The sequence below is a fragment of the Vipera ursinii genome (genome assembly GCF_947247035.1).
Source record: "Vipera ursinii genome assembly, chromosome: Z".
Classification (NCBI taxonomy): Eukaryota; Metazoa; Chordata; class Lepidosauria; order Squamata; family Viperidae; genus Vipera; species Vipera ursinii.
Genome location: NC_139517.1, coordinates 80,376,185 through 80,391,782, shown reverse-complemented (window position 1 = coordinate 80,391,782; position 15,598 = coordinate 80,376,185). Strand labels below are relative to the sequence as shown.

Here is a 15,598-nt window from a genome sequence, read left to right as displayed (position 1 = left end):
AATAGAGTAAATAAAGCAATAAAGTATGTAAACTGGTGTCTTCCAATTGGCACTGCATCTCCAGAATTTCTTACCAAAAGGAATTCTGGAAGCTGTCTTCAAGCATGGTTGATAGATGTCTGTTTTAGAAAGGCTGCATTAAACAACACTACAGTCAACATAATCTTCCACAAAATCTGAAATATTTATAACTAATTAAAGCAAGGAAGTTGACAAAATCAAGGCATACTGTATAGGAGCTATATTCTTAGTCTTGGGGTAGAAAATTTTACACATTGGGCAGCTTCACCAAAAGATATTACCTTTCCACCAAAACAGTGCTCTCAATTCTTGGAGAGAAGATAATATTTACAAAAAATAGACAAATAACATTATGTTTTCAGAACTCCATTAATTGAATCAGAAAATATTATCCCATCCTAATTTGTGAAAATACTTCTGCGATGAACATAAGTATGAAACTAAATGGGGAAAAAAATCCACTGCTATTAAAATTAACTTACATCAACATGCAGCCAAAGATTGTATTTTTCACATATATCAGCTATCTCATTCAGAGGATCAAATGCTCCCAAAACGGTGGTACCAGCTGTAGCATTGACAAAAAATGGTGCGGACCCCTAAAGAAATAAAGATTGTTTACAATTCTCTAGAAAGTATATTACAATGAATATAGTGAGGTTTAGAAATCTATACAGAATTAATATTCCTTATATATTACATTTTTTGCAAAAATAATATTAACAACCAGCTCCCCTCCAAAGAGATGATCCAAAAAAAATTACGGATTAATAAAATATTATAATGTCAAATATCTACTGCAGTTATCACTGCTCTTTCACAGACCTATAGTGTCTTGGTCCTTAAATCCAAAGCAAGCCAATTCTTTCATTAATTGGGGAGTATATCCCAGATTCATACAAACATTATAAAACTTTTCTTACTCACTTGATTAATCATCTGCAAGCGCCTTTGTAATCCATAAAGAAAATTTGTAGTTTATCCAGTTTTTAGCTTAGTTTAGTTTACAGAGAAAAGGAGTTTTTTTTAAAAAAGGAAAATAACAAAGGCTGCCCTCATGTACTTTGGGATATACTGGTTGTAGAAGAAAAACCATTTAGTTAGCAGAATTCTTGAAACTTCATCCTTCTTTTTAATGAATCTTGGTAAAGAAACTGGGAGAACTGTGAATGGAGAAACAATAATAATAATAATAATAACTAAGTTGTAAGGGACATTGGAGGTCATCTAGTCCAACCCCCTGCTCAGGCAGGAAACCCTATACCATTTCAGGCAAATGGCTGTCCAGTCTCCACTTAAAAACTTCCAGTGTTGGAGTATTCACCACCTCTGGAGGCAGGTTGTTCCACTGGTTAATTGTTCTAACTGTCAGGCAGTTTCTCCTTAGTTCTAGGTTGCTTCTCTCCTTGACTAGTTTCCATCCATTGCTTCTTGTCCTGCTTTCAGGTGCTTTGGAGAATAGCTTGACTCCCTCTTCTTTGTGGCAGCCCCTGAGATATTGGAACACTGCTATCATGTCACCCCTCACCCTTCTGTTCGTTAAACTACACATACTCAATTCCAGCAACCGTTCCCTGTATGTTTTAGCCTCCAGTCCCCCAATCATCTTTGTTGCCCTTCTCTGTACCCTTTCTAGAGTCTCAACATCTTTTTTACATTGTAGTGACCAAAACTGGATGCAATATTCCAGGTGTGGCCTTACTAAGGCATTGTAAAGTGGTATTAGTACTTCACGTGATCTTGATTCTATCCCTCTGTTAATGCAGCCTAGCACTGTGTTGGCTTTTTTGGCAGCTGCAGCACACTGCTGGCTCATATTGAAGTGATTGTCTACTAGGACTCCGAGATCCCTCTCACAGTTACTACTATTGAGCAAGGTACCACCTATACTATACCTGTGCATTTGATTTTTCCTGCCTAAATGTAGAACCTTACTTTTTTCACCATTGAATTTCATTTTGTTAGATAGCACCCAGTGTTCGAGTCTGTCCAGATCCTCCTGTATTTTAAGCCTATCTTCTGGAGTATTGGCTATTCCTGCCAGCTTGGTGTCGTCTGCAAATTTGATGAGTTCCCCATCTATCCTCTTGCCCAAATCGTTGTTGAAGATGTTGAAGAGCACTGGGCCCAGAACAGAGCCGTGGGGCACCCCACTACACACTTCCTTCCATGTAGATGCAGTTTGCATTTGTCTCCACATAGATGCCAAGGAGACCCACACTGTGCCATGGCCAGTCTAAAGCACCATGTTCCCAAAACAAAACAAAACAAACAAAAAAATAAAATTGCAGCATGAACATACCACTCCCTCCCATAGGGAAGACATAATGAAATAAAAATAATGGTTTAAAGATTAATACATTATCTACATATAAAACACAAATTCTAAGCTATATTAAATAACTATTTTAGGTTTCTGCATTATTAATAAATTTAAATAGATTGAAACCAATACAGTCTATAGGAATTTAAAGTATTATGGGATTTCCAAATAGAAACTGATAAATATAACACACTAGATTTGACTGTGATTGAAAATCAGAGTGTGGATTATTGATGTGGCAATACCAGGAGATAGTAGAACACAACCAATTGGAGAAGATCACAATGTATTACAATGTATCTGAAAATTAAAGTTGAAAGATTATGGCATAAACTGCACATGATGTTCCCAGAGGTTATCAGTACATTAGGTGCCGAATAGAAAGAATCTTGGATGGCAATTAGAAAGTCTATGCATTGACAAAATTTCCATCTGTCACATGGCTTAGATTTGCATATATACTATGTCAATACATTATGATATCCTAGGTTCCTGATAAATCCAATGTGTATGAAGGCTAAAAACAGTCAAGAAACTGTCAACTGTGATTTCACAATTTTTGTATTTAACAATAATAAGAAAGACCAAATAAAAGAACACAAAAGAGAGATGACAAGGCAAAGTATCAAATGGCCAGTACATTAAAAAAATACTTTAGAATTCAAACGAACAAGCATTTGCCACACAAAACCCCAAACTCAACAATTGTTGGTAAGAAAGATAAAGAAGTTTGGATAGTGGACATTGTAATACCTGGGGACAGCAGAATAGAAGAAAAAGAACTAGAGAAAATCACAAAATACAAGGACCTGAATAGAAGTAGAAAAGATAGTAATAGCTGCCTTGAGCACAATTCCAAACATCCTGAGCATCATTTGAACACCATCAGCATTGAAAAATCACCATAAGTCAATTGCAAAAGTTATCTTTACTTGGAACAGCTTACATCTTGCGATGATATTTTTTTATTATTAAATAACATCTTATCTTAGGTCCTTGAGAAGGACTTGATAGGTGGACAAAAATGCCAAATCCAGTCTAAATATCTGATTAATAGTACAACCAAGCATAATAATAGTATACATGACAAAAATTGGGTAGACAGAAATAAAATTCAAATTAATCTTCATAGAAGAAAGAAGTTGCCTTAGAAAAGAGAAATCAAATGCATGGATACACAATGAGTCAAATTGGCTTGGTAATAAAACTTTTGAAAAAGACCTTGAAAGAGTAATTTATTGCAAGCTGAATATGAATCTACCGGTGGAAATTACTTTTAGAATATAATTTTAAGCTGCATGAGGACCCAGATTGTTGGGGGCAATAAGCTGACTTTGTAATAATGCCGCTTGGGGTGTGTGTGTGAAAGCCCTAATTAAGCAGGCATATACATAGAATGAAGGCTACTGCTAAGCTTGTAAGCCGCCCTGAGTCTTCAGAGAAGGGCGGGATATAAATGGAATAAAAATAAAAATAAAAATAAAAATAAACAGTAGGGTAATATGTAATTATGGGAATATAATCAGGAATGTAAATAACAGTAAGAAATTATAGTTTCTTTTTATTCTGCATTGGTCAAAGCCCATTCTGAATATTGTTTCTAATTCTGGGAATCTCACATTAACAAGGATTTAGAAAAATTGGAACATGTTCAAAGAAATGCAATGAGAATGATCCTGGGTAAGAAACTACATTCCCAAAAGATAGAATAAAGACATTGGAAATATTTAGCTTTGAGGAGGCTGAAGAATACTTTCATATCTGTTCTTCTACCACAGAAGAGAGTGAACAGCAGAATCCATTGAAGAGAAAAGTTAAAACAGACAAGATCATGATGCTTGTTTTGACACACAGATTGACATGCGTGCACACATGCACCCTTCCATTATTCCAGAATGCATGACATTGGATTACAGGAAAGCAAGTTTAAGTTACAGGAAAGCAAATTCTGACTAAACATTAGGAGGGAAAGAAATGCCTAGTTAGGTTCACGGGGAGGCTAGATAGCCATCCTCTGAGAATACTTTAATTTGGATTCATGTGCTGAGCAGGGAGTTGGATTTGATATTCTAAAGAGTCCTTTCCAATTATATGATTTTATTTGTGTGAGAAGTTAGTAACTTATCCATTTTTCCTGTAAATGTTTTAAAACTGAACAGTTTATTTCTAGCTTAACTGAATTGTATACAGCTTTGTAATTGTTAAAAGGAATAAAATTTGTTATTTTAAATAACAAATCAAGCACCTGCTGTATTTATCTGTACATACCCCTGTCAATGTGGAAGGGCAAGAGTGGATGAAGAATGAACATAGAATGATGAGCAATCAGTGAATGTAATTACTGGAAGTGCACTTCATATTTAACCCTGAAAGAAGATGCAATATGACTGAAACCTGAAATAATAGTTTAATTACCATGGGAGTTTCTTAAGAAAGAGATTGATCCAAAAAAAGAAAGAATCAGAAGTAATTGGCAATTTAATCCCACCTTACAAATTATTGTATATGTTAGAAGTAGTATATGGAACTTAAAGAACCTGTTGACTCTGAAGCTATAGGTGCCATATCCTTCCTTTAAGAAAGAATTTATTAACAGCTACTGGCACAATAAGTGGACTTGGAAAAGGAAGTTAGGGAAAGAAACAGTGGTTTATGAAATCAATGAATGTTCACCTGGATATGAAAATCTGACCTGAAATGGATAAAACCATAAGTAAACTTCTAATCCTTTCAAATATCAAGTTCAGGATATTTGTTATTGATTTTAGGATTTGTTAGTACATTACCTAAAACATTGTTATTCAGCTAACTGCTCATTCATACATTATCGTTACATTTTTTAGTATTTAGTTTGTTTCAGACATAGCCATCTGCGATAACCAGGACACACACACAGATTCTTCTATAAAATAATAAAATGCTGTCTTTCCAAAAGCCAAAAGCAAAAACATCAAATTAATGAAAATTATCCTCCCAAGACAATATCTGTAAGTTTTCATTGCAGTGAACTATTGATTAGAGTAACTTTTGAGTTACTGAAATACTGAACATAGATGAAAAATAATATCTCCTGAAACCAAAAGAACAAAATTCTTCTAGCTCTGATATAACTTTAAATAGGTTTTTAAGCTTACTTTAGCAGTAAATGGGGAGAGCAGTAAGCTTGTATTATAAAAAATGTTTTTCCCTGTGCCTTGTAATCCTGAAGCTAGCTGAAAAAAATGTCATATATGTTAAGTAGTGGGCTCTGGTGAGCAGGAATGATGACACATGGCTGAGTACAGAGAAACTCATTCTTTTATTCTTGCTGGAACTGTACTTGAGCTTGGGCCACACCCAGCCGCAATATATAGCCAAGCCCTATGGTAGCAGCCAATAGGTTTGGACCCGTGCTTGCTGCCTGGGGCTGACCAATTGCAGGACCGGAGACGGCCTGTCTGGGTTGCTGGAGTTAGCTCTCCAGTAACGCACGTGGTGTAATACCACAAGCCCAATACATAACACCCCTCCCTCCTAAGATCAGGCTATAATACTTCTTAATAAGCTTAACAGCAGTCAAGACTTATGAATCACTCCCAACAACCATAATAAAATAATAACAAAATAATAATTAATAATGCTTATAAGTTCAAGGTGGCTCCAATGACATTAGGCGACCTTTACAGACGTGCCCTTGTAGTAGGGACTACAATGAGATTAAACAACGGCTAAAACGGCTTGCCAATGCAGTAAGGACTACAATGAGATTAAACAATGTCTCATGAACATGCTTACAAACAGTACAGGCAGTTTCAAAATGCCCCAATTTCTGTAGGTAGTGGTACAATTGTCACAACGCTATATATCACTTTATTTTACAATATAGTCTGTGAGATATGCCGGAGGTTTGTGTGGCCTGGAAGAATGCCTTGGAGTTCCTCTCGCCTTGTGGTCTACCAGCTTACCCAGTGGGATGGGTAGACCCATGTCCCCTTGTGCTCCATTGTCCAGGGGGATTGAAACGCTCTGGCTGGCCTCACCAGGTTGGCCCACCCCAGAGTCAGTCCGTTCTGCAGAGTAGGCACAGCAGTTGCTGAGATTTGGCTGGCTCGCCTGGTCAGGAGTTCCATGTTGCACTTGGCTGGTTCTTCCTCAGATTCAACTTCTGCTGAGAAGGGAAAACCCTGGTGGTTCTGGTGTAGGCTGGCTTGGGTACCAGCTTGAGGACCTCAGGAGGAACTTATGCCACAGTCCTCACTTAGTGACCGTGCTGGAAACTTTTTCCTGAGTTGGTCGATGTGTCTTCTGACCAGTCACCCTCCCTCCAACCCCACTTCATAAGACAGGGGTCCGGATGCCTTGGTTACTTGACCAGGAACCCATAAATTCCCTGGCTCATAGTTTCTGGCCCAAACCCAATTGCCCATTGGCAGCCCCCTCGGAGGTTTTGGTCGAGAGGCTTCTTATGCCACTCTGTCTGGATGCAACCTGTCCAGTTTAGTAATCAAACGACTTCCCCAATGTAGCTCAGCAGGACTTTTATCTATAGCAGTGCAGGGCGTAGAATGCTGGCAGAGCAAAAAATCTGCCAATCTGTGATGACAGTCACCTGTGATAATATGCTTGAGTGCCTCCTTTGTTGTCCTCACCATGCGTTCGGCTTGTCCATTTGAAGAACGATGAAATGGTGCAGATGTAGCATGTCTGATGAGGTTAGCTCTAAGAAAAGCCTGAAACTCAGTAGCAGTGAATTGAGCCCCATTATCAGAAACTAAAACGTCAGGCAACCCATGTGTTGCAAAGAGTTTTCTCAGCATCTGGATGGTCCTAGCAATAGTCATATTAGGAACTGGAACTACTTCCAGCCATTTTGAGTGGCTATCCACTACTATCAGGAAAAGCTGTCCTTGAAAAGGCCCAGCGTAGTCTATGTGAACCCTAGACCAGAGGGTATGCGTTTACTTCCACCTGTGAACTGGGGCCTGAGGCATTTCAGGCCTAGATTGCTGGCATGTATAGCAACCATGAACTTCATCCTCTACAGCCTTATCCAGGCCAGGCCACCAAAGGTAGCTTCTCGCTAAGGCTTTCATTCTGACAATGCCTGGATGGCCTTCATGTAAAGAGTGTAAGACTCTGTCCATCTATGAAGTGGGAATTATGACTTTATTGCCCCATAAAATGTAGCCCTTGTGTGCAGACAACTCATGTCTCCTGACAAAATAACTTTGAAATTCAGAGCCTAGACTTTTTTCCAACCAGCCCGTGTATACCCATGACAACACTCTACTCAGAATTTTATCTGTGGCAGTTTCAGCAGCAATATCCCCTGCGTGGAGGGGAAACTCAGGTAAGTCCTGAATGGACAATATTTTAGCAGCAGGAGCTGGATCAGGATCCATTAGTGGTAGTCTGCTGAGGCCATCTGCATGGCCCATTTCCTTTCCTGGTTTATGAATTAACTTAAAATTGTATGCAGACAAAAATATAGACCATCTCAACATTCTTGGAGATAGTATGTGGGGAGTTTGTTTGTCTGTTGTGAACAACCCCAAGAGAGGTTTGTGGTCATTGTAGACAGTGAAATCCCTGCCATATAAATAATCATGAAATTTCTTAACACCAGCCACTATGGCCAAGGTGTTTTTATCAATCTGTGCATAATTGCGCTCAGCAGAAGATAAAGTCCTAGAGTAAAATGCAATACGAAACTGTTTCCCATTTTTCTCTTTGTGGCTTAAGACTGTCCCCACCCCATAGGGAGATGCATCACATGCAAGACATACAGGTTTAGACTCTATGTAATGAGTTACAATGGAATTTTCTGATAGAAGGGCTTTCAGATCCTGGAAACTTTTTTCGTGTAAGTTAGTCCATTTCCAAGGGGCTTTTTTATCAAGCAGCCTGTGGAGGGGCTCTGCTATTGCAGCCTTATGAGGTAGGAATGTGTGATAAAAATGTAGGAGGCCCAAAAATGCTTGCAGCTCTCCTTTTGATTTTGGCCTTGGAGCCATTTTGATGGCCTTCACTTTTGAATCAGCAAGGTGAATTCCATTAGCATCGATACGGAACCCCAAGAATTCCGTTGATGAGACCCCAATACTACATTTGTTTTTCTTCAATTTGAGGCCTGCATCGCGGAGCCTCTGCAAAACAGCCCTGAGCCTACTGGCCAACACTTCTGGGGATTCCCCGGCAATGAGAACATCATCAAAATAAGGGCAGACACCCTGAATACCCTTAAGTGTGCATTCCATAATCCCTTGGAAAATACCCGGTGCAACACTGATTCCAAACTGTAAGCGTTTGACTTTGAATGCCCCTCTGTGAGTTACTATTGTTTGAGCCGTGGCTGTGGCCTCATCAACCGGGAATTGCTGATATGCCAGTGCTAAATCAAGTTTAGCAAAAATTGTTCCCCCTTGCAAGGAGGCTAAAATATGGTTGACTACAGGAACCAGGTAAGCATGTTGATTAAGAGCCTTATTTAATGTGCATTTATAATCAGCGCAAATGCGAACTTCCCCGTTGGACTTCAGTGGGGTGACTATAGGAGTTTCCCACTCCCCCCCCATCAACAGGCTGTAATACACCCTGTTCTACTAGCTTATCGATTTCGGAATCAATTTTGTGCTTTAGGGCAAAGGGGACCCTGCGAGGCTTAATCCTAATTGGCACAACATTAGGATTTAACTTAAAAGAAATTGGCGGGCCAGTATAAGTCCCCAGGGTTGAATCAAAAACATCAGCGAATTCTTCGCAAACAGTCATGAGGTCTGCAGTTTGTGTCCGGTTAAGGCCTGTAATTTGAATACCTAAAGCATCAAACCGATCAAAGTCCAATAAGACTTGTTCTTTGGCCCTCTACTACTATTACATCCAGGTGCCCCCAAAACCCTTAAAATTTTACCATTAACTTTAACATGAGTGTTCTGAAAATCTGTTAAAATGATATCTGAGGGTCTTAGTTTAGCCCAATTGTTACTGCGCCTACACACAAAGTTGAATGTGTCTTGCAAAATGATTGATACTGCTGAGCCGGAGTCCAACTCCATCTTACATGGAACTCCTTGTAGCTCTACCGAGAGCTTGAGTTTAGGCTTGAGGAGGCGATGAGCCCTGGTGTGGCAAACACTTCTCCGGCTTCTGAAGAACCACACACTAACTGGACCCTGAGCCCTAGTACCTCTCCTAGTCGGTTCCTCCGACGGGTGTTTCGCTGGCCTGTCTCTTTGGTGGGCTCTGCAAACCACCACGATGTTGCTGGTCCTTCCGCAAGCTCTACACATGGCTGAGCGAAATCTGCAATTGGCACGAAGATGGTTGCCTCCACACCCCTTACATCTAGGTAAGAGAACTGCCTTGTAATCATTCTCTCGTTGGTGGCTGCCGCAGTTTTGTCCATTTGGTTGCCTTTGGAGCTTGATTTCAGGTTCTTTATCTTCTGAAGATTCTCCAATGCATTTGGCGACCTCAAGATGGACGGAATCTTCAACCATTGAAGGTTTGGTGGGCTGAATTGTCTGCACTGCACCCCCGGCAGCTTCGTCGGCCATGACCTCGTCCTGTGCCTTGGAGAATGTGAGATTGGGTCTAGCAAACAGTCTCTGCTGGAGGGTTCTGTCTCGAAGGCCACAAACGAGCCGGTCTCTTCGTCGTTCCTCTAAGTTTGAGAACTTGCAAAGGCATGCGGCCTGCTTAGGCCCGCGATAAACTCTGAAGCTATCTCTCCAGGTAGCTGCACTCTTTGGTCAAATTTAAAACGCCACGCCATGTCCGACATCTTGGGCTGAAATTGCCCGGTCAGCTTCTTCTTAAGGTCTGCAAACGATTCTGCTTCAATGGGCGTCGGCGCAAAAAGATTCTCTGCTAGGTCAAAAGTTGCTGGTCCACACACGCACAGCAATGTGGCGGCTTTTAGGCCTTCCTCTGCAATTTGGTTTGCTCATAGATAGTTCTCCACTTGCGAGAGGTAAGACGGCCATTCTTCTGGATGCTTTACATCAAACTCTCTGAGTTTGCCAACCTTTGGCATCTTTTCTCAATTCCTGCGTTCTTGGATCCTGTTTCTTAGGCTCAGGAAATGTGTCCAATGAGCACGTGGCCACTAGTGTGGCTTTACTAGCCGGCCAAGAGAGTGGGGGGAAATGCCTCTTCCCTCCAGCGTGGACTGCCGACCCCTCGTTGACTTCAGCCTTTTAAACAGAGAAGCAGGATCCCATCCTCATCACCACTGTTAAGTTGTGGGCTCTGGTGAGCAGGAATGATGACACAAGGCTGAGTACAGAGAAACTCTTTCTTTTATTCTTGCTGGAACTGTACTTGAGCTTGGGCCGCACCCAGCCACAATATATAGCCTAGCCCTAAGGTGGCAGCCAATAGGTTTGAACCTGTGCTTGCCACCTGGGGCTGACCAATTGCAGGACCAGAGACGGCCTGTCTGCGTTGCTGGAGTTAGCTCTCCAGCAACGCACATGGTGTAATACCACAAGCCCAATACATAACAATATATATTTTTACTGATGAATATTTTAAAATACTTCAATGGTACTGACATATGTCAGTTGGGGGGGGAAAGACACCCTGTGCATTAGAAAATTTCATTCCCTTTCTTGTCTCCACTCTTCATGTTAGGTCAAACTAATCTCTTATGAATTTAAAAAATATGAAAGCAGCCTTGTATTTATGCTTCCTAAAGCAGTTTGAAACTTATTTGTGATTGTATTCAGACCACAAAACCGAGAGATCTTTAAAGACAACATATTTCCTATGCTTATATTTTTATCTTGCTATTGGCATAGACATTATGCCATTTTTAAAGAGTAATTTGGGACTTTCAGATCCTTCTGTTGTGACATCTTCACATGGTTACTTCCAAAAGATTATAGAAATACTGTCTTCCCTATAATCTGTGATGCAACAAAATAAATATTACTTGTCCCTAGTGCTAGATGTACAACAATCATCTGAATTCCAATTTTATGAATGTATGATATTGTGTTTATAAAATAAGATTAACATATTATTTTTATAGGCCCTCAAATGAGATAAAATAATCTTTCAACTGCTTATAATTTCCATTTCAAGTTAATTTTCACTATGGATGATTATTATTTTTAAAAACACAGGACAACCCTGCAAATATTTTCATTTAAAGTAATAAAAGTTTTATCGATATTTTCTTTAGACAGTGAATAGAATATTCTTTGGCAAAAAAAATTTTAATCCAAGACAGAAAAACTGGTTTGCTTTTCAAAAATAGGTAGGTTCTACTTTTATTTCTTATTTCTAATATCTGTGCATATTGGATGAAATTTCTGATCAAATAATGAACACTGTTAAAGCAGGTATTCTCAACAATCTTAAAGCACCAGAATAAATGAGACATTCCTTATCTTTGACCTTAGCAGTGAAATAGACAACAAGAGGAATTGCAATATTAGTCATTTTAATGTCAATTTGAGACTGTTTTGAAATAAGAAAATAATACCGAGGGTGAACTAGAATACTTCAGGGTCACCTTTTCCCTTATCATTATGCATTACAATAAAATATAAAGCTAAAGCAAGAACCTATGCTTTCTTCCTATTGTTTTCCTAACATTGAAAGACCTCAAAAATGTTCTAATAGGATAGAATATAAGGATCTTTGATGTTCTCAGTCTCTGCCATATTGTAAACATACCCAGCATTTTGATCCTCTGAAAAACTTGTTCTGCAAATCAAAGCCTTTGAAAATGTGACTTACTGCAACAGATCTATGCAAGATAGAGATGCTTCACCTTGATTAAGGCATACTAAAGCAACAATCCAAGTTGCATTACTAAAACATTACGTGCTGCTGAGGCAGCCTCCTTCTTCAACTTTTTCAGCTTCTAAAAGTGCTGAGTGATACAATTCAAAGCATTTTCACTATGTAAAAGGGGGAAGAAGGTTGCATTATGTAGCAGAACAATTTTGAAGGGATACTTCAAAGCAAATCAATGCCCTAGATCAGGGGTAGGCAACCTTGACTCTTTTATGACTCGTGGACTTCAACTCCCAAAATTCCTGAGCCAGCCATGCTGGCTCAGGAATTTTGGGAATTGAAATCCAGGAGTCATAAAAAAGAGAAGGTTGCCTACCCCTGTTCTAGATGATTTGGGCAGCCCCACTGACCAATCTGTAAACTGAAAACATTGTCCCATGTGTACTATTCTGCTTTAACTTGTATTTACTCCACGTTTCTGCTCACTTCCAAGCAAAGTGCCCAAAGGTTCACTTTCCCCAAAATTCACATATAGACTCTCATGTAGTCTCCCCCTCTTACCTCACTCCTTGCCTGCTGGACTTGTTTCTCCAGTTCCTCAGGAATCATCTTACCTCTATGGGACGCAGATATAAAACTTTTCAGTTATGTTCAACAGGTTAGTTGCTTACAGCAATATTGCATTATCAAATGGATTGGATCATTTCAATGGTGGTAGAATCCTTACCTGTCATCACTTTTGACAAAGTAAACATTTTGTGTGCCAATTCCCAAAAAGGAAGCTGCCTTCTTCACTGAGTAGTGACACTATGTAAAAGCAAAATATGTGAAAAATAGTCATGTTGAATGAAAATCCTCTTTATTATTATTAGCTTTCTATCTTGGTGACCTCCCTCTATTTCTCTTTCTTAACATTTAATCTGATTATGTGACAGATATTAAAGCAGCCCATTGCTGATTTTATCAAGTTTTCTAATTACAGATATTATATCATTGTCATTGATAAGATATTCTGGGTTCTAAATTGTTTGTAGAAACAAGCTTCAATTAGAAATACTACATTGGATTTTATTTGTTATTTGATCTTATTTCAAACAAAACAATCAAAATCAAAGTAATTTGAAAAGCCAAACTAGTCAGTACCAGCTGACTTAATATTAAGTTGACTAAAATCGTTAAAATATTGAAGTCAATCATTTTAGAAAATACATTCAAGTGGGTAAACTAGGAAATGAAATCATTGTTTTGGTAATTAATAAAATCAGTCTTAAGCAGATCTAATTCTGAACTAGCATTAGAATAGTGTGTTAGGTGCGGACATGGTTTAAATAACTTAATCTCTCTCTTGATCTATTCCTCCTTTTTTGTCAGCCAGCAAATTAGCTATACTGACAGATTACTCTTTCTGGAGAAAATATTTCCTGAGTATATGTACTTCATATCTGAAACTGAGGCAACAAAAACATTAGCCAGCTATGCCTCAAAAAAAGCCTGGAATAATTTTAAATATATTTTCCAAAAGTCAATCAAAAACAAGCTGGCAAAGGATCCTATTTATGAACATATTAAAAAAAACATTATGTGGTCAGTTTCATGAGAAAGCTATTTCTATTAACTATTTTTAATAGTTACTGAAAGGCTTATCATGAAATATTAGAAAGCTTTTTGACTCAAATCTTTATGACAAATAAAATAATCTTTATTTCTCCCTGCTCATGAGACCCAAAGCCTTTCTTATCATTTCAAGGTGATGCTCCTGATTCTGAAAAGTAGTTCTTATCCTTCAATGACCACAAGAACATATTGGCCAAGGACTGTATTTTTTTCTTTTATTTTTCAGTTACTGGGATACAAAATTTCTGTTTTGTCATGGAAATATGCACACATATTTTATATCAAACAAGAATAGCATGTAAATCAGTGGATTCAAATACCTGAACAACCGGTTTTCATATATGATGCAGGCCTGGGCATCCGATGCCTAGAATGGACTTCCAGAAGTGGCATCATGCATTTCCGGTGGACCGTTCTAGGCCTGGGAGACCTCCTCTAGGCCTCCAGTGCCTAGAATGGATTTCAGGAGGTGGCATCTACACACTTCTATTGGGCTATTCTAGGCCTGGGAGGCCTCCTCCAAGCTCCGATGCCTCCTCCAGGCCTCCGTGGCCTAGAACGGACTTCCGGAACTGGTATCCTTGCACTTCTGGTGGACAGTTCTAGGCCTGGAAGGCCTCCTCCAGGCCTTTGAGGTCTAGACTGGACTTCTAGAACCCAGCCGGTTCTCCGAATTCAGGTAAATTTAGCTACCGGTTCTCCCAAACTGATGTAAACAATAAAGAAATCTATCAGCATATGGCATTTACCACCTATACAATATTTCAAAAGTAGAAATACTCAGAAATTAGTGGGTCCTTTTACTCACAGGCATTCAGAATAAAAGCAAGGAATGGCAACATCCAAATGGCCCAGAGGTTTAATCATATTGTTGATCTCTGTGCCTATGCTGTATCACTAAATCATATGTGCTTCATTGAACATGACTGCCAAACAAAATGATACTGGGTTTTACACTGGCTGTCATATTTAATGAATATAAAATCATTTAGGTTAATTTATATTGCATTCCTTGGAGAAATTGGATTCAATTTCAAGAACAACTAGAAAAATAGAACACCTGAAAAGCCCTGTATCTACAATTTTCACATTAAATAGTGCACATTGCATGCTCATAGGTACTTTTAATTATTGACTTGATTCAGTGATGAATCCCAAAAAAGTCTGTAGAGGTGCACAGAGTTCCCAAATGGTCCCCAAAGTCTATGAGACTTGAGATCTTTTTAGTAAAACAATGGATCTTCCTCTTTAAAAGCAAAGGAAATAGAGCAAATCTTTAGTGTTTGTGCTGCCACCACGTGGCTGTTTTGGGAAATTATAATATGTTAATTGGGTCTACCAGCACCTTTCCCCTTTGTGATGTATTTCCTATCCTGCTCATGATGCTGTACTAGGATCCACCCCTTCTGGGTTGGACTTCCCCCTTCTCCTTGTTCCCTTGTGTTCCATCCTCCATTGTAACATCTGAACACAAGCCATGCGGACAATAATCCTGTTACTGTCTTTTGACCTTAAAGTACCATCCAGACTTCACTTAACCACACCTTCTCTGCTTTAATTTTCTTCTACATGCAAAATAAAGGTATTTCAGATGAACCAGGTACTTTACGAGTTCACTGTCTGGAAAGGGCCGTTAAATGTGACTAAATTCGCTTAAACAGACCAGCAAGTGTCTTAACAAGGAATTAAATCACTAGCACAACGAGCTTCGTTCCAGAATAGTCAAAAGACAATAATTAATTTTTACTGCCTGCAATCCATTGTGTATGCATGTTATCTGCAACAAGCTTAAGTCAAATAACAGCAATTAATCTTACTGGCTGCATTGTGTATGTTGTCTGCAAATAAGAAGTCAAAGACAGCAATTAATTCTTACTGGCTGCGTATGTTTTCCTACAATCAAGCTCAGTCAGG

General features: G+C 39.0%; 1 protein-coding gene across 4 annotated transcripts in view; it reads right to left on the bottom strand.

The window, feature by feature from the left end:
* The window catches only part of GADL1 (glutamate decarboxylase like 1), a 142,983-nt gene that overhangs the window by 70,288 nt on the left and 57,097 nt on the right, over positions 1–15,598 (bottom strand). For all 4 annotated transcript variants that reach the window (XR_014494075.1, XR_014494076.1, XR_014494077.1 and 1 more), the window contains exons 7-9: positions 12,798–12,877; positions 12,632–12,686; positions 504–620 (exon numbers count right to left, since the gene is read on the bottom strand). Coding sequence is in view for 1 of the 4 variants with exons in the window: in XM_083376150.1 (XP_083232276.1) it covers positions 504–620; positions 12,632–12,686; positions 12,798–12,877 (252 nt within the window). In the remaining 3 variants the exon portion in view is untranslated. The remainder of the gene's footprint in view (positions 1–503; positions 621–12,631; positions 12,687–12,797; positions 12,878–15,598) is intronic.